Source organism: Schistocerca gregaria, chromosome 9, assembly GCF_023897955.1.
Source record: "Schistocerca gregaria isolate iqSchGreg1 chromosome 9, iqSchGreg1.2, whole genome shotgun sequence".
NCBI lineage: Eukaryota > Metazoa > Arthropoda > Insecta > Orthoptera > Acrididae > Schistocerca > Schistocerca gregaria.
The window spans coordinates 120,279,188-120,298,034 of NC_064928.1; the positions used below are offsets into that span (position 1 = coordinate 120,279,188).

The 18,847-nt window shown below is 39.2% G+C and overlaps 1 protein-coding gene across 7 annotated transcripts in view; it reads right to left on the reverse strand.

The window, feature by feature from the left end:
• Window positions 1–18,847, reverse strand: part of LOC126292194 (glycogen synthase kinase-3 beta) — a 301,006-nt gene that overhangs the window by 64,326 nt on the left and 217,833 nt on the right. For 3 of the 7 annotated variants that reach the window (XM_049986042.1, XM_049986043.1, XM_049986038.1), the window contains exons 2-3: window positions 4,529–4,719; window positions 1,505–1,588 (exon numbers count right to left, since the gene is read on the reverse strand). In XM_049986042.1, the coding sequence (XP_049841999.1) occupies window positions 1,505–1,588; window positions 4,529–4,719 (275 nt within the window). Of the gene's footprint in view, window positions 1–1,504; window positions 1,589–4,528; window positions 4,720–7,080; window positions 7,147–10,760; window positions 10,919–18,847 lie in introns of those variants that run through there. The other 4 variants (XM_049986039.1, XM_049986040.1, XM_049986041.1 and 1 more) reach the window with 3 other exon arrangements.

Below are 18,847 nucleotides of genomic sequence, written 5' to 3' on the forward strand. Positions count from 1 at the left end.
AGATGCAAGGCACCTCCACCTTCAGTAAGTGTCCTGAAATTTTACACAATTTTTTAAGCAAAACTTGAGAATGTTGCCAACAGTTACAGAAACAAATGACATTGTAGATGCACAAAATGGCAACTATAGCCTTATATTCTGTAAACAGTTACCACAGCAAAAAACTGCCAACTTTCAACCAGTACATCACATGAGAGAAAGTGGTTTGGCTTACAAATAATGGATTACATGCTGATCTGCAACTACTTTTACATTTTGCTATAAAAATTTCAATGAACTATCTTAAATTTATAACCTATACGTACAAACGATAAATTATACGGAGAAATGAAGAAACTGTGTAATATTTCTAAACATCCACTGAAAATACCTTTTAATTAAGGAATAACAAATAATACTGAGTGGCTATGTTATTCTGAATTACGATGCAATGTTCCTTTGGGCATGCATGCCCGGAGGAATACTGCATTGTAATTCTGAGTAACACAGGCACTACAATATTGTGTTTATTTGTCAAACACCAGACAAATGACCTTCAAGTAAAAGGTCTCCCCTGTACAGGAACACACATAATTGTGTGTACGAGTATAGGTTGCAGACACACAGTTGACAACATTTGGAAGTTCGTGTCTGACCATGAGTCCTTCTCAGATAGCCAAACTGTAATGCGACCACTGGGGGAAAGCGGAAAATCCAGGTTCGTGTTCAATTCCGACACGAATTTTCGTGGTCACCATTTGATTATACGGCTGATGGTTGTCTATATTCATAACTGCAAATAATTTTATGTACTTTGTATAAAGCAAAACATATCTGGTTGCACAAATTAAACAAGAAAACTTTATGTGCAGCATGCAAAATGCATTTTTCTTTTGAAATACTGCTCTGTAGTATAGTTTCACATTTTGCTCACCAAACACAATTTCCCCTCCATGATTTCTCCACATGTACACACAATATTCAGCACCACAAAACCTGACCATACACATTGTAAAATATTGTATCGGTGTACAGCAAAGTTAGCAGAACAATAAAGAAGTATTTTAATGGCTATGACATCCAACAGTAATCATATTTTTGTCCAAACACAAAATTTGTTTTTCATCCTGTAATATCCTGTAATAAAAGCAAGCACACGCACGCAGAGAGAGAGAGAGAGAGAGAGAGAGAGAGAGAGAGAGAGAGAGAGAGAGAGAGAGAGAGAGAGAGAGGGGGGGGGGGGGGGGTCGCATATTATAAAAATAAATATTTTCATATGTATGAAACTTCAAACATTTGAAACTTCTGAATAACAATAAAAATAGCATCATTTAAAAATTCACAGATATGGGAAATGGGTATGTTTTCTTTGTAAAAGTGTGAACAATGTTCATAAACAAAACTAATGGAAGGTTAACAATATGAGTGCATATTTCCACTTCAGTATTACTGCTGTATTGATAAACACAGGAGATACACAAAATTCTTCCCAAGTTAAAATGACAAGCTGTTAAGTGTTACATACCTTGTCACCACTCGAATAGAAGAAGTACTTCAGTTTCACTATGTTACAATGTTCCAGGCGCCGCATAATTTGCAACTCCCGATTCTGAAAATAAAATAAAATAGCAAGTAAAACTTATTTGAATGTAACAGAACTTTTGTCTAAATAGTAACTGAACCTCTATGAAGTCAAGAAATGTTGAACAATTTCTGGGAATTTTTCACTTTTTAACATACTTAAAGGTCTGAATTAATTTCTAAATTGTCTATGAGAATATGCAAAATCATTTTGACTTTTCTGTAACACATTCAGTATAAAGAAGAGAAAAGAATTTTTTTCAGAAATTAATCGAACAATATACATTGCAAATTTATTGTTTTCACTACTAACACAACTTAACTCTTGCATTGATTAGGTGAATCAAGACTGAAAATGACTTGTCATAGTGATGGTGCAGAAAAAAATGTTAATACCACTACAGCTGCCTCATATTAATCTAGAACTTTCTCTCATTGCCATATAGCTATGAGCACCAATTTATTCATACAATGCACTTTTAACATCTATGGTAGCCAAATTGTTAATGAAATGCATCCGTTTTACTACAATCAGTATACAGCATTCCATGAGGAAAGATCAGTATCTCAGATGACAGGAATGGTCATAAGTAGGTGCATGGTTTCTTTCTATGACAAGATAAAGTTACTAAATCTCTACCACCATGTAACACATGTGTGAGGCAACATCTGTATCACACATCCCATATCAGTGACTGGCCACAACCGCTCCATTATCTGTCTACCGTGACCTTCAGAGACAACATAATTAGATTTTCAGTTATGGGGATGGCTGAAGATATAGGCATCCTGAACAATCCAGAAGCAAACCGAGTATGCAAAATGAACTGCTTCACCAAACGGATGTAGCTGCCTTCACAAAGGATCACCAAGATGGACTAATACAAGCAACATATTCTCTCGCAATGATGAAAGCACATTCGCGTATTTTGTTTGAAATAATATATATACACAGAAGTAAATTTATTATTTATTCTTGAAACTGTTTTATGAACTCTTAGCCACATTGAGATTTGTCCACAGCTGATATAAAAGGCTGTAAATTAAGTTCTACTTAGGTCACAATGCCTTTATTAATAATGGCACCAGTTTCTAAGAATCAACCTTTCCCCTTTAGGGATATTGACACGGACAATTATAGGAATTATGGAAACTGATAAGCTAGTGGATATCAAATTTTACTTAGTTTATTAGCTTCAATAGCCCATACGCAGTGCACAAAACAATATTCTGCAGCACCTAAACCAAAAACTTAAAAGCCCTTCTTGCCCATGCTATGCATAATATCTACATCTACATCTACATCTACATCCGTACTCCGCAAGCCACCTGACGGTGTGTGGCGGAGGGTACCCTGAGTACCATATCAATGGTATTATACACTTTGACTGCAATGCAATCCATCAAACAGTTTCCTGTTAAGTTCCTTTAATAAACTTTTCATCCTCTTCAGAGTCCATCACCTACCTGTCCTAGCTGTTCACTTTCAATTAAATTTTGCAGTTTTACCAGCTATACCTTTATGTACCCTAAAACTGACAAACACTGAACACAAAGCTAATTTAACAACTGCTGCAATTCCTTTTGCCTTTTAATGTCAACGAGATGCTTTTGTAGTAATATTGAGCCAATTCTCCATTGTCATTCCAATAACTGTTACAACAACTGCCTGAAGTTGCACAGGACGAACATTTATTTACTCATGACTAGTCGTCCCTTGTCAAATCAACAATAAGAAAGTATTGCATTACATTAGTTATACAAATGGAAAATTGGCCATGAAATCAATAACTGTGATAAGGTCACATGGCCTCCACATATCCTCATTACTGTGCTCCAACAGTTAGCAATGTGCACACGTGGAGACCCATTATCTGTTACCACAATTATTGATTTCATGGCCAATTTTTCACTTGTATGAATGATGCAACCCAAGACTTGCCATCTCATAATGGAAAAACAGTTCATAACCAGTCATGAATGAATGAAGTTATTCCTGTACAACTTGAGGCAGTGTTCATAACAGTTAGCGGAAAAAAAGGGTGCAGACTCGTTCCACCTCAGCATTATAGAGATGCAGTCAACCTAGTTATGCTGCAAAACATGACTGAAAAAATTAAATAAGCCTTAATTATCATCCTTAGTTTTGTTTATGTTTTCATCATCACTGTCAATCTTATCTTTCTTGTGTTCTACTCATGTCTGTCCTTATGTCAAAACGAAAATCTTATCTTATTCCAAATCCAGTTCATTTAAATAGTGTATAATTGTGTTCCAGGTATAACTGATAGTGTGTTACCTAAACTCATGTGTAGTAAGTGCTTCAATTGTGTGCAACTCACAAATCTCAGTCAACCTTTTTCTCCACTAAGTTAGTACCTTCCTACTACTTCTAATATGAATCTTGATGCAATTTAGTTACTGAAAGGCAATATACTAGGTTGCACTACAAGTTCATGATGATATGATCTCTCTATGCCAAGTTTCCTGATGCCACAGCACAACTGAAATTGGCAGTTGGAAAGTTATGACCACATTGCAAAGGATAATCAACCATGTTAATATACTTGAAAATAGATAATTACTCATCCAGAGATTTTAGGATTATTGACACAGGGAATAATGCAGAGGCAGAATTTTATTTTCTGTATTATCGACTACTAAAACATTTAAAACAAATAATAAGCAGCATATGGTAATGAAATGTAGTTCCATTAAATCAGGCAATGAGTGAGAGGAGAGGTGAGGGAGGGGCAGAGTAGTAGTAGTGTGAGTTTGTTAGACAATGAAGCAAAGTAGCATACAAAAATAAAAATGTGATTATAAATAACTACCATTATGCCATGTGAATATTATTTTCCTTTGAATTATTTTTACTGTCACCAACTGATACACTGACCTTTCTTCCATGTATGCCCTGTATTCAGGAATCTAAGGACAAATACTTTTTTTGATATTACATACAGACCTTGAACCTCTTATCCTGGAGCACCTTCTTGATGGCCACCATCTCTCCTGTATCACATAGCTTGGCCTGATAGACAACACCAAAGCTGCCATTCCCAATGACTTTTGTGTCCGTATAGGACACTTCCTGTGGTCTGTCGGGACCCTGGCCAGGGGTTGCTACTACTGTAGTCACCTTGCTGCCATCTTTGCCTGAAAAACATGTTTAAGTAAGGAGACACACAATCAATCAGTTCATTATGTGACATGGTAAACAGGCTACTCATATGATCACATGGTTTTTGACACAAAAATAAAGAGTCACAATAAACAGGTAAACAAGAGATACAATGTACACACTTCAGGCATACACTACATGATGATGAAATTCTGAACATTCACAGTAATTCCCATGTAACTTACACGGCTGGGCAAAAGAAAACAAATGCTACATGAATACAAAACAGAATGGAATTTAACGGAGAAACAAAACTGATGCCTTATTGAAAATGGTAGAAAAATATAATTTACAAAAGGATAATAAAGAAGAATATAACAACAGAGGGAAATCAGTCACAGAGTGGCAAGAACATCATAAAAAAAAAAAAAAGTAACAATGCCCCTCCTACACACACACACACACACACACACACACACACACACACACACACACACACACACACACACACACAATTTTTGCCGGATTGCTGCAGAAATGACATTCAAACTGTTTCAACTATGGCAGAGAAAATTTATACATGCCATATAATTATTAAAATTCATGTGACATGTGCTTCAGACAGTCAAAACTGAAACTTTGGTGACGTAGAGGGCGAAAGTCGAAATTGTTGTCCTTTCAGTAAGTGTTCCGTGACTGATACTAGTACCTAAGAAAGGTAAAAACATTTTCACTTACACTCAAATTAAATTAATACTATCAACATTAAATGTGAACTGAGTACTTATTAGTCACCATTTTAACCCAAGAATACTGCCTCATCAGCTCCCATTTGTGTACACAAGAGATTACATGACAAGAATTTATTTGGATACAATTTATTATTATTTACTCACAGACTTACGTGTGTCAATTTTGACATCAAAATCACAAATATTTTTCCCACTTTGATTGGGTTCCATTTGGTTTCTTAATTTAATAATAAAAAGAAGGAATCACTGAGGTACTTATCAAAATTTCACAGCTCTGAATGAGAAGACAGGACAAGACCAAATCAAAAGATCGAATAAATACTGTAGAAGATATGCTGTGATCACATCTGTAACTCCTGCAGGATGAAATGGAGTGAATTGTATTTATCACACTTTGTAACATTTTATTGCTTAGAATTTGATCTAACTTCAGCAGTAATCAGCTAAGAACAGTAACTAGCTGAAAGATCTGAAGGTAACAGGAACTAAAAAAAAACACCAGAAATGCCTTACCCCAAACAAAGTGACTGTCACAAGAAAACCAATAAACCAGTGGAATTAACAAAAGAGGGAAAGGTTATTATAACAGATGCATCTTTGTTTTACATTTCATTTCATAGAATGAGTTTAGGCTTCTTTTTACTGATGATTTCAGCCACTTCACACACACACACACACACACACACACACACACACACACACACACACACAATATCCAAAAATTACCATGACATTTCTGTGATCCTGATACTGCAGGAAGGCAAAACACTGTTTATTAAGTTGTGATAAAAGTTAAGTACACCCAAGCAATCTCCTCATATGTGAGCAGATTCCTTGTCTCACAAAGCTTCAGACAGAGTTTCAGTGTTGTGGACCGGTCTTTTTAATTTTGTCTCTTGCCAAGCAGGAGGAAAAGCAGCCACGTACCAGGTTAATTTGTAGTAAAAGCAGAAACACTGTTATGGGTTTCAGGGATATTACACCAGTCACTACTGTATCAAGGGGCACACAAGGGTACTAAAAGTCTCACACTATACCTATCATCACAACTGCAAACCAAGTACTATCACTACTACTTCACAGACCTCAGCAATCACGGATTTCACAGGGCTTTCGAGACTGAAGATTTTCTTCCTCAAAGTTATCAACTAACAAGAGAGTTGCACTTCACACGAGTTGGGTAAAAGTATGAAAGTAATTGAATTTAATATTTTCCTTTGTTGGAAATCCCAAGAGACTTATTACACATTAGACTACAAAATTTTGATTCTCACTACTGAACCATTCTCCACTAGATATTTTTTTCAACTGAATAGGGGAGGAATCTGTACCTTCCCACTCTACACTTACAGTTATTTAGTTCCACAACAGTCCAATGAAATGAACTCCAATTTCAGACTTCAGAAACATAAGCCTGAAGTATATTTCTGAAAGTGCCATCCCAGGTAATGACTCAATATACTGAAATTTTGTTGTTGACATAATACTCATTTTACTACATCCACTACATGATACACACAAAATCAAATGGGCATCTACAGTCACGCCATTACAGGAAGATGTGCACATGTGATCATGTACCTACACCACAAAACTTCGAAATACTACCAAACCAGACACCCGATTGAAACAATCTTTCTTTACCTCCTTCCGTATGCTTCACAATAGCTTGCAATACTGCTAACCTCTGAGCATTTCTCTTTTCTGATCCTGAAAATGCAAAGTGAAGAATTGCTCATGAACTACTACTTTTTCTGCAGTAGGTAAATGATTATTACACACAAGTCCAGTATCTAATGGACACTACAATGCCACAGAATGAAATTGAAAACTCCAGTCTTCTACTACCAAGTACTAGTGGTACCGGAAGCAGAAAACACTAACAGTAAAATCTCTGAATATGCATCTTCTACAAACCAATACAGCACACTGTACAAAGTATCACAAGCTAAGTTTTAATGTGAAACCCTTGGGCTCAATAGTTTACTTTAGCACACTGCTACATGTTTTACAAATGTCAGATTGGGAAACACACACAATTCCTAAGTGAATCTATTTCTTGTATCTATGCGATCATCACTGGGTCCAAAAATCGTTACAACAAAAAGTGTTTGTACACACCATTACAATTTCAGTACTTGCTGTACTGTCTGAAGTCTGTAACCAGACCAAATCTAATTCTAAAATTTTATCACTGAGATGATTAAGACAAAAATTTAGCAACATATTTAATTTTACCCATTCAATTTTAAATATTTCGTATAATTACTGACTGAATTTAAAATGCCATCATGACCTACACATTGAGAGGTATCATCTTGTGTTAAATCTTTATCATAATAAGGCAAGTATTGCTGCTAGAAACTTTGTATATGTCTTGAGGCTGTGTAGTTCACAACATAAAGTACCCAGACTATGAAACTTCCTGGCAGATTAAAACTGTGTGTCGGAGCAAGACTCGAACTCAGGACCTTTGCCTTTCGCGGGCAAATGCTCTACCGACTGAGCTACACAAGCACAACTCGAGGCCCGTCCTCACAGCTTTACTTCTGCCAGTACCTCGCCTCCTACCTTCCAAACTTTACAGAAGCTCTCCTGCGAGAGCACTTGCCCGCGAAAGGCAAAGGTCCTGAGTTCAAGTCTCGGTCCGGCACAAGCTTTTAATTTGCCAGGAAGTTTCATATCAGCGCACACTGCTGCAGAGTGAAAATTTCATGCTGTACCTAGACTATATTCATCCAGCATCTGACAATGAGAGCACTTAGGAACTTACTGCAAAGTTTACGCACACAATTTGAGCACATTACGAGACTCACTCTCTGGCAATACTTTGAAATGATGAAAGATGACAGTTTATCATTTACGATGTTTTCACTGCTCATGCAGTAAATGATCCAACAAATATGCTAACCTTCACAATACAAGTAGGGTTTTTTTTATTTAATATATCTGCAGCAAAGCGGTCAAAATGTCAAATTGTGTTATATAATTCTGTTTAATTTTACAGTACGTTGTTTATCCTCGAAGGGACACTTCACACAACACGATTCCCCCAGCAATATGATAGTAGGAGACAGAGTTATGGAAGACACAGGCTATGACAAAAGCCTATTGCCAAGGATTACAACCCTCTACGTATCACTCACACAGGAATTGTGGGGATAAGATTAGAATAATTACTGTACTTACAGAGGCATTCAAACAATCATTCTTCCCATGCTCCATACGTGAATGGGACAGAAAGAAACCCTAACAAGTGGTACGATGGACCATACCATCTGCTGTGTACCTCAGTGGTTTGCAGAGTATGGAAGTAGATGTAGTGCCCCAAATATGTAACCAAATAAAAAGCAGGGAAGACAGATCAGAACATACAATGAATACTGCTCCGGCCACTGGTGTCGCAAAGCAACTGGTCCACCGTTAAAACTGCCAGACCAAGAAAAATTTCATATCGGCGTATTTTTCTCGGTAATTTCATGTCGTTTCTACGAAAGAGTCATATCACTTAATTCGTCTCCTCCTCATCCACCAGTCTGGTACAAATAAATATCATAATACCATTTGAATACTAGTATCCTAGTAACAATTTTAATTTTTAATACAATGTCGAAGTTCATTTGAATCCGGATATGAGGACCATTTGAAGCACGGTCGGATCTAAACCTATACGCTGGCTGCCAATACTATCTAACTCCTGTCCAACTCACCTTCGTTGACAACTCCTGTCGGCAAGTTTCTAAAAATGACTATCCCTTTTCAAGATGATTTACTCTTGTTGCCTAGGGAACATCTGAAATCCAGAAGACCAGTATATGCTGGTGGATTTCAAATACTTTCCAGCAGATTCAACTGGAATGTTGAATGGAAACAGGAGTAACAAGCCATTAAAATCCAGAACCGAGGGCATCCCGACTGGCAAAGGTTTCAGAATTTCTCATCTTAGTGAATCTGTAGACGGTATGTGCAAATACAACAAGTACATGTGGGGGCTTTGCACTGACAGCAAGTTTGATTGTTGTGATACTCAGATAACCACCAGCCACACTATAAATGGGTGCCCCGACAGACGTTTCCCTGGTGGTTACAGAAGTCTACATAAAACACCTGACGAAAAGCTCAATTTTATTGAGTCTTCCAACATTGCTGCGTAGCCTGTTCCTGCGTAGCCTGGTCCGCTCAACGTTTATAAAATATAAATAGCTGCATGTAAGTACTTTGTGTTGTAAAATAATTTTGTTGTTCCAACTGAGGAACACGAGATTTGATTTTCCGTAATATAAACGGACTGGACATCTGGAATCAAACAACCTTCACGTCACATCAACACAAACACAGTTCGCATGAAAAGTAAACTGCGATATTGCAGTCTGCTTCGACCAGTGACGTAGAGAACATGCGACAAACGATGTAAACAGTGACTATAGCGTCATATCACTGGCGGTATTTTGAACAAACAACAAAGGCAGGTTTAATGACAACTTACTACATTGGGAGAAAAATGGTTGAAATTAAAATTATCATCATCAGTCACAGCTCTACTGCAATTGAAGATCCCACAAAAACAGAAATAAATCTAAGCTAGTGTTGGAAAATACACAGATTACATAATTCACGTGGAAACCGCTGTACGCAATTACGAATACGTGTACATTTTAATTATCTATGGTAAAGAACACGAATCGAGGAAAAAAAGGACACTCAGACGCGTATGGGGACCACGATCAACAGTACGAATTTTTCTTAAAAATATATTAATCCTAAATAAATACTGATATGGGGGCTAAATATTTAAATACCCACTGAAACAGAAAGATTATTTTGTTTTTAATAAAAAACATTAAAAACATAACGCGCACCAAAAAATGAGGCCGAAGAAGACATTACCACATGTCACTGGTTAGTAGAGCAAATTACTACCTACTAGATGGTTCTTGCAGATACAACAGTTACGTACGACACTCTATAGAAGCATAAATTTTGAATGGATTACCACTGCCGATCGGTAATGTAATATGATCAACATACAGCAATATGATACACTATTATTAAGTTCGGTTATCCCTATTGACGATGCATGCTCATACGTACACAGAACTCCGGCATTTAAATGCCTAAAAATAGGTAAAAAACGAACACTGCATTATTAAAAACGTTGATTCGACCGGCCAACCATAGTATTTTGACATCTACGGTGCTACGTACCCGAACATGTCAAAAATGAAAGATCTACGCGGTGTCGTGTGAATGCAGCTTTCGCACATGCAAGAAAAGGAAGCAAAGCGCTTCAGAATTTTCTTTGGGAAACGGAAGTTCAAACTTACTTTTTTCTGAGAAGTTCTTTCCTACAGGGCTCATGGTAATGGTCGACAGGCTTCACAGCCCGTTCAAGGGCCGAAGCCGAAGTCGCCACTGCATTGTTGAACAGAGGACAGTCGGGACCAAGGAGCACTGACTACGCACGGAGCAAAGAGTAAAACTCGAAAAGTAGCCTCACTTTTACAAGAAATGCTCCTTTATATTGACGTTTGCCGGGGATAAACATTTCAGTTTTTGTACGAGGAGTCAACTAGCGACAAGATCGCTACTTTTACGAAAAAGCGAGAAAAAACCTGTTCACCGAAAAAAGTATTATGGGGGTTCCCATCATTTTGGCTCAATGTATTCTGTACATGACTACGCTATTCAAATGCCCGTTTAATTTGCAATCTATTGATTTATTAAATTATCGAACGTCGTTATTCGCATTTACCAGATGAAACAAAATAAATTAAAATCGCTCAGTTACTCGGAAGTAGAGCTTTCATTTTTACATTCTTGCTCACACTGTAGCATATTTCGCACGCTTATTAACAATCACAACATGTTTGTTTGTACATTTCAGTACTTAAACATGTGGAGCAATCGGCCGCTGCTATCTCTGCAACCTACAAACACTAACTTGTTCAGTCAAGTCTTTAGTTTCCGCCTACAATTTTTATCCCACACATTTCAATCCATCGCCAAATTATTCTACGAGGTTTCGGGATTGCAGTCGGATCATGTAGACTTCTTGTCATAATATTTCGGCTGGAAATCGTTCAGCTATCTTCAGGTAAGTCAGCATGATCCGGCTGCAATCTTGAAACCTCACAGAATATTCAGTTCGCCGGGAAAACTTCAATAATCACACCAAACTGATGATTTCTTGATTCTTCATGTTCTGTCCTATCAGCTGATCCCTTACTTTAGGCTGTGCCACAAATTTATTTCCCCAGTTCCATTCAGCGCTTTCATTATCTATTCGATCTACGCACATAAGCTTAAACATTCTTCTGTAGTACCGCATTCAAAAAGTCTCGATTAGCTTCTTGTTTGAACTGTTTATCATCCACGTATCACTTCTACATGACGCTGCACTTAAAGACAAATACATTCAGAAAGCGTTTCGTAACACTTAAATTTATATTCAGTGTTACCATATTTGTCGATAGTAGAAAAAAACCTCGTCACTTCATCTGTCTGTGAGAACTTAATTCCTGTAACCAATAACTCCATAATTAAAGGGAGATTTGAAATGTATTTACTTCTTTAATTTGTCAAGTAAATTACTACACAGTTACTACTCTGCTACGTGCATATCAGTTTATATTTTTTTAAATCGTTTTTGCTTCACCTGCAAAATTTAACAAACTGGAGTTACGAGGTTTTCATTGCATGCCATGGTTATGTTTTCCAGAACAGCATTTCTCACTATCGCCATTCTGAATTTTACATCCTCTCTGCTTCGGCTATCAGTTACTTTGCTGATCAAGCATCAACATTCAGCTAATGCCTGCTAAATGCCGATTCCACACAGATTCATTTGCACAGTACTCGGGAACTGCAGTCCACCAACAACTGAGACAACTTGTAAAGTCCTCGTTCGAACAATGCTTTAATACTGCTAGTCAGTCTGAGACCGCTACCAGACAGACCTGATAGAGGGAAGGTCGAAAGAAAAGAGTGTTTCGTTACAGGTTCCTGTAAGAAAGCGCAACGGTTTCACGGCCATTTTCATCCAAATGCACTAGCGAACGCTTCACGAGACCCGTTGGGCATCACTGTGTGGTTTATTGGTAAAAATTTTAGCTGATACATTGCTTCTTCCTACGCGTACGTCGCGAAAAGACAGAATATAAAATAAGACAGACTGGATCTCACACGGGGGCCTCAAACAAACTACTTTCTCGTGCACCATTCAGGAGCGAAGCGGAACATAGTGGCGCGGTGGGAGGGTGGGTAAATGTCACTGCTACACAGAGCACCCTCCGCCACACACCATCAGGTAGCTTGCTGAGTACAGTTGTCGATGTGCAACTTTTAGCGTGTCGCTACCTTATGTAACAGCCAGATTCGACTATATTACATACCTACAGTATACTGTTAAATGTAACTGGTTAAAACGGTTACCCAGTGCCTGTTGAAGGTTGCCTAGCTAACAGCTTCCAGGGCAACAAATATTTCAGTTTCAGTATTTCATAAAATTATTGACCGAATTTAAAAAAATTGAAGTTCAGTTAAAATCTACTCATCAAGGATTGTAAGGATTAACACAATACATAAAGTAGAGGGTGCGCCTGGAAAGTTTGGTGAATGCTCTCGGGACATAAACACGAGTTACAAACAAAATACCTTTACTGGTCTTCAAAGTAGTCGCCATCAGCTACAACATACCTTTCATATCGACTGTGAAGCTGAAGCTGTTGGAAACGCAGAAGACGCTTCTTGTGGGACAGCTCGAAGCACCGCGGTTACGCGTTGTTGGATGTCTGCAACGTCTGGATGATGCTCATCTGTCTCGCTCAACGCAAGCTGACTGTTTAACACATTCTCCAGATATGGTGCGGCAGAATTCTTTTGGTTTCCACGTCTTAGATTAACCCTGAAAGGCTTTAGCTCTGCAGACGTTGCGTGTGGCCAGAATGCTTCGAGCGGTTACAAAAGGAGCGTCTGCTGACAATTTCCAACAGCTTCAGCTTCACGGTCTTACGTTGCAACTAACAGTGACTATTTTGAAGACCATTAAAGGTATTATGTTTGTAACTGCTGTACCTTTTATTGTACAAATCCATTTATGGAACCTTCCAGACGCATCTTGGATTAAAGTTAGAAACTGTGCATACAGGCTCAGTAAGGAAGAAAGACACATGCTCTGAGCGGCGACAGTATTAGTGATTCTGAACAAACTTCACAGACATACGAGTATGCCCTATTCCGAATGATTTCCGAGATACATTTAAACTACTTCGTTATTTATTTTCTTTGTAATTCAAGCAGTGTGATTATGATGTACCACAATAACGCAAAGGAAGCTAAGACGAACAATATGATGCTTCACACGTGTCGGTAAGCTACCTCAAACTGGCCTACAAAACCTACGTACTCTACGTCGCATGCATGTTTTCACGCAAATTATTAGTTCTACAGGAAAAAATGAGTAGGGCATTTTTTGTAGGAAATTTAATGTAGTTTAATTTTTTATAATATTTTCCTAATAATGGAGGAAAAAAGTACGAAAAGAGATATTTAATATCTTCTGCCTCAGAAACAATTCCGAGCAGGGAGTAAGAGCACAGAAGTTTTCCGTTCAGAATCACTGTAACACCACTGTCACCCATCAAAACAAGTGCTTTTGCACCTGAGCCCAGTATGTTTTGAGGCTGCGTAAAGCATGGCGCGAAAATTACGTTATCGTCATCCAAAAATTGAGAATGACTGCGTGTAGCAAGTTCTAACAAACTTTATACATTATTTCAAATCTTTTCTGAACTATTTCTCGCAGACACCCCAAAAAACAAATAATGGAAGGGGGATGCTCACTCTCGCTGTACACGCAGTAAAACTTCAGCATCAAGCACGATCTTTTATTTCTTAACTACCAACTCCTACGGCAACACATTTTGCAGAGAGAGAACACAAGTATCAGCGCAAAATAATATCCTTGTAAGACAAACATATAAGGACATAAGAAATACCAAGATGTTTGAAACGGCTTTTATGCTCAGGCGCTCGATTCTGTAAAAAAACTGGGAATGGGGGGGAGGGAATGAAATGAAATGATCGTGTGGCACTGTCGACTGGGAGGCCCCATCCGAGGAAGTTGGCCGCCAGGGTGGGGTGGTGGTGGTTGTTGTTGTTTTCAGTCCTGAGACTGGTTTGATGCAGCTCTCCATGCTACTCTATCCTGTACAAGCTGCTTCATCTCCCAGTACTTACTGCAACCTACATCCTTCTGAATCTGCTTAGTGTATTCATTTCTTTGTCTCCCTCTACGATTTTTACCCTCCACGCTCCCCTCCAATGCTAAATTTGTGATCCCTTGATGCCTCAGAACACCCTACCAACCGGTCCCTTCTTGCCAAGTTGTGCCACAAACTCCTCTTCTCCCCCATTCTTTTCAATACCTCCTCATTAGTTATGTGATCTACCCATCTAATCTTCAGCATTCTTCTGTAGCGCCACATTTCGAAAGCTTCTATTCTCTTCTTGTCTAAACTATTTATCGTCCACGTTTCACTTCCATACATGGCTACACTCCATAGAAATACTTTCAGAAAAGACCTCCTGACACTTAAATCTATACTCCATGTTAACAAATTTCTCTTCTTCAGATACGCTTTCCTTGCCATGAAATGAAATGAAATGAAATGTCGTGTGACGAGGGCCTCCCGTCGGGTAGACCGTTCGCCTGGTGCAAGTCTTTCGATTTGACGCCTGCCAGTCTACATTTTATATCCTCTCTACTTCGACCATCATCAGTTATTCTGCTCCCCAAATAGCAAAACTCCTGTACTACTTTAAGTGTGTCATTTCCTAATCTAATTCCCTCAGCATCACCCGTCTTAATTCGACTACATTCCATTATCCGCGTTTTGCTTTTGTTGACGTTTATCTTATATCCTCCTTTCAAGACACTGTCCATTCCATTCAACTGCTCTTCCAAGTCCTTTGCTGTCTCTGACAGAATTACAATGTCATCGGCGAACCTCAAAGTTTTTATTTCTTATCCATGGATTTTAATACCTACTCCGAATTTTTCTTTTCTTTCCTTTACTGCTTACTCAATATAGAGATTGAATAACATCGGGGATAGGCTACAACCCTGTCTCACTCCCTTCCCAACCACTGCTTCCCTTTCATACCCCTTGACTCTTATAACTGCCATCTGGTTTCTGTTCAAATTGTAAATAGCCTTTCGCTCCCTGTATTTTACCCCTGCCACCTTCAGAATTTGAAAAGGAGTATTCCAGTCAACATTGTCAAAATCTTTCTCTAAGTCTACAAATGCTGGAAATGTATGTTTGCCTTTCCTTAATCTAGCTTCTAAGATAAGTCGTCGGGTCAGTATTGCCTCATGTGTTCCAACATTTCTACGGAGTCCAAACTGATCCTCGCCGAGGTCGGCTTCTACCAGTTTTTCCATTCGTCTGTATAGAATACGCGTTAGTATTTTGCAGCTGTGACTTATTAAACTGATAGTTCGGTAATTTTCGCATCTGTCAACACCTGCTTTCTTTGGGACTGGAGTTGTTATATTCTTCTTGAAGTCTGAGGGTCAGGGTGGGGTGCAAGTCGTATTTCAGGTGACGCCACACTGGGCGACGTGAGCGTATGTGATGAGGACAACACAAACCCAGTCCACGGCGGAGAAAATTTCCAACCCGGTCGGAAATCGAACCCTGGGGGGTGGGGTTACTGGTATATAAGTGTTAGCACAAAATCGGTAGATAGGTATTAGGTAGTGGCTCTCGCGCCCTCGCTTAGGTCGGTGACGTCCGTCATCTGCACTGGACCCGAGGCTCCCGGCGCCGACGCTCTCTCTCCCGTGGGGCGGTGGCCGCAGTAGGCACTGCGGGCCGCTATCGAGCGTCGAGTCGTCCGACGATGGATAGATCGAACACGTGCGCCCAGAGCAGGGACGCGACGCGGCCGACGTACGCCTGCGACCACACTCCGCAACAGCGGCACACCGAAAACGAAAGGGGGTAGATAAACAGTGCGGCGGGGGGGGGGGGGGGGGGGGGGGGGGGATGTGCGTGAGAATCCATGCCACCTGTGACGGCACGGAACGCCTGTAATTTTGTGTGCGCGTGCGTGCGCACCGATAAAGGTATTTTAGTTTTTTTGAATGAGTAATTTTTGTTCGTAAAATTAGACGACAAGAACGAGTAACGAACACATGAGAACTGCTCAGCCGCGTGTCGCGGCCGGGGGTATTCGAGTACGTGCAGCGCAAGACTTGCGCCCACCTGGTCTACACGGTGGTTTCTCGATGTCGTCTCTGGACGTCCGTTATATCCCAGAAAGCCACCAACCACAGTCCGGAAATACTTTTACGAACTGACGCAACAATGAAGTACAATACTTCATTTATTTTAAAATGATTTCTCTGACAGTTCTAAGAAATAATTAAAGAGCAAGGACATTATGGTAACAGTAATAAATTAAAAAATTAACGATTCACTCATAGTATTCAATAAAAATAGAAAGTAGCTGATCTGTTGGCTGTTTCTACATAACCTGCCCTTGAAACATTAGCACCGTCAATTTTACCATTTCGCACAGACTGTTGGTAGTGCCCAAATAAGGGATAACAGAGCTACTCAAGGTACCTTCCGCCACACACGGTCAGGTGGATTGCGGAGTATAGATGTAGATATAGATAATGTTATTATCTCCTATTACAACATGATTTCTGAGTAGAGTTCCCAATAAATTGTAATCAACAGGTGAATACTGGTGATTTTTTGTAGTAATCAACCTCTTACCACTTTTTCGTGAAAAACAGCAAACCGTGGACGTGTATTTAATTTAATATTTCGATTCTTCGTAACTTGAAACAGTTTGTGAGGGAGTCAATTTTTTACGTCTTTGATTTTTGCGTTTATTACAGGAAATAATACAAATAAATAACCGCCAATCTTCTGCTTCAGAAACCAGTTATTTTGAGCGGCTTTAACAGTGAAACTGGCGTGACAGGAAAGGTATAACCGAAAACCGGTTGTTTCAGTGATTATCGCCATCCGTAGGAAGGATATGATGAAACTGAGTACTAATATTTTGAGATTACGGTAAACTTGTTTATGAAGCTGTTTACAAAAAAAGCAACTTAAAGTGTGTATGAATACAACATTTGGTAATGATGTGGAACGTGTTACTTTAACACAAGTTTTCTTAACACAAAACAATTATGGTTAATTTTTTTTACAGTTACTACTACATATCTAAAATTTCATCTATTGAGTAGATGAAGATGCCATTCAGAAATACGCGAAAGTGTAAGGACATGAAATGGATGTGGTAACTGAGAAGCCTGTGTGTGAGAGTTGGCAATAAATGAAAAAGCAAGCGATAAAAAACCCAGGAGAGGTTTTGTAAAGGGTAAAAAGTCCAGAGATAAAAGAAAAGAGTTTTGCTAGTGACACTGTAATTCTATCACGCATAGGAAACGACTGGGAAGAGCAGTTGAATGGAACGAACAGATTCTTGAAAAAGAGATTGTAACACGAGCAACGAAAGTAGAACAAAAGAAATGCTGATTCGAGGCATTTTGCTTCAGGACGCTAGATCCGCAGCTTTATAGTACTGAGACAATTTGGTTATTTTTTTATTTTGTCCGTCTCATTTGAATGTGCGGGGGTTTCCCACAAAGTAATGCACCGCATTTTTTTTCTCAGCCGAAAACAGTACTACGACTGCGAAACGTTACGTATGTGTTATTTGAAGCCTCGGAAGTTAGTACCCCAACTTTCCGTCACTTTCGACAGATAGCGTACCTGCATGACAGTTTCAACATGGCTTCTACAGGTGATTTAATTTATATGCAGCTTGCTGTCATTGATTTCTCAATGTAGAGAAAGAACCTATTAGGAATATTCAAAAACGCTTGCGTAAAGTCTATGGAGCATCTGCTGTCGACAGAGAGACAGTTAGTCGCTGGGCACGAAGGGTGAGGTCATCAGAAGTCGGTTCGGCGGAGGTCCACGATTTGCAGCGGTCGAGGAGACCATTCGTGGATGTCACACCTGACAAGTTGCAGCGACCTGATGTCATCTGCGAGGACACATTAAAGGATGCCACCCACGGAAGATTTTGAGGACGACGAGGAGGTGATTCACACAGCGAAGCACTGTGTCCGCAACCAGGGCAAGGAAAAGTACCGACAGGGCATACACGCACTTGTTTCGCGCTGTAGGAAGACCACAGAAAGGGATGGAAATTACGTGTAAAAACAGGATGTGTGGATAAAACACCATTCTTTCGTGTAATTCTCATTATGTTCAGTAAAGAATTGTTGAAGAAAAAAACGCGATGCATTACTCTCTGAGCAACCCTCGTATATAAAGTTTCTGTTGCAGTTGTGTCCGGTTTCTCAAGCCACACGCCTTGG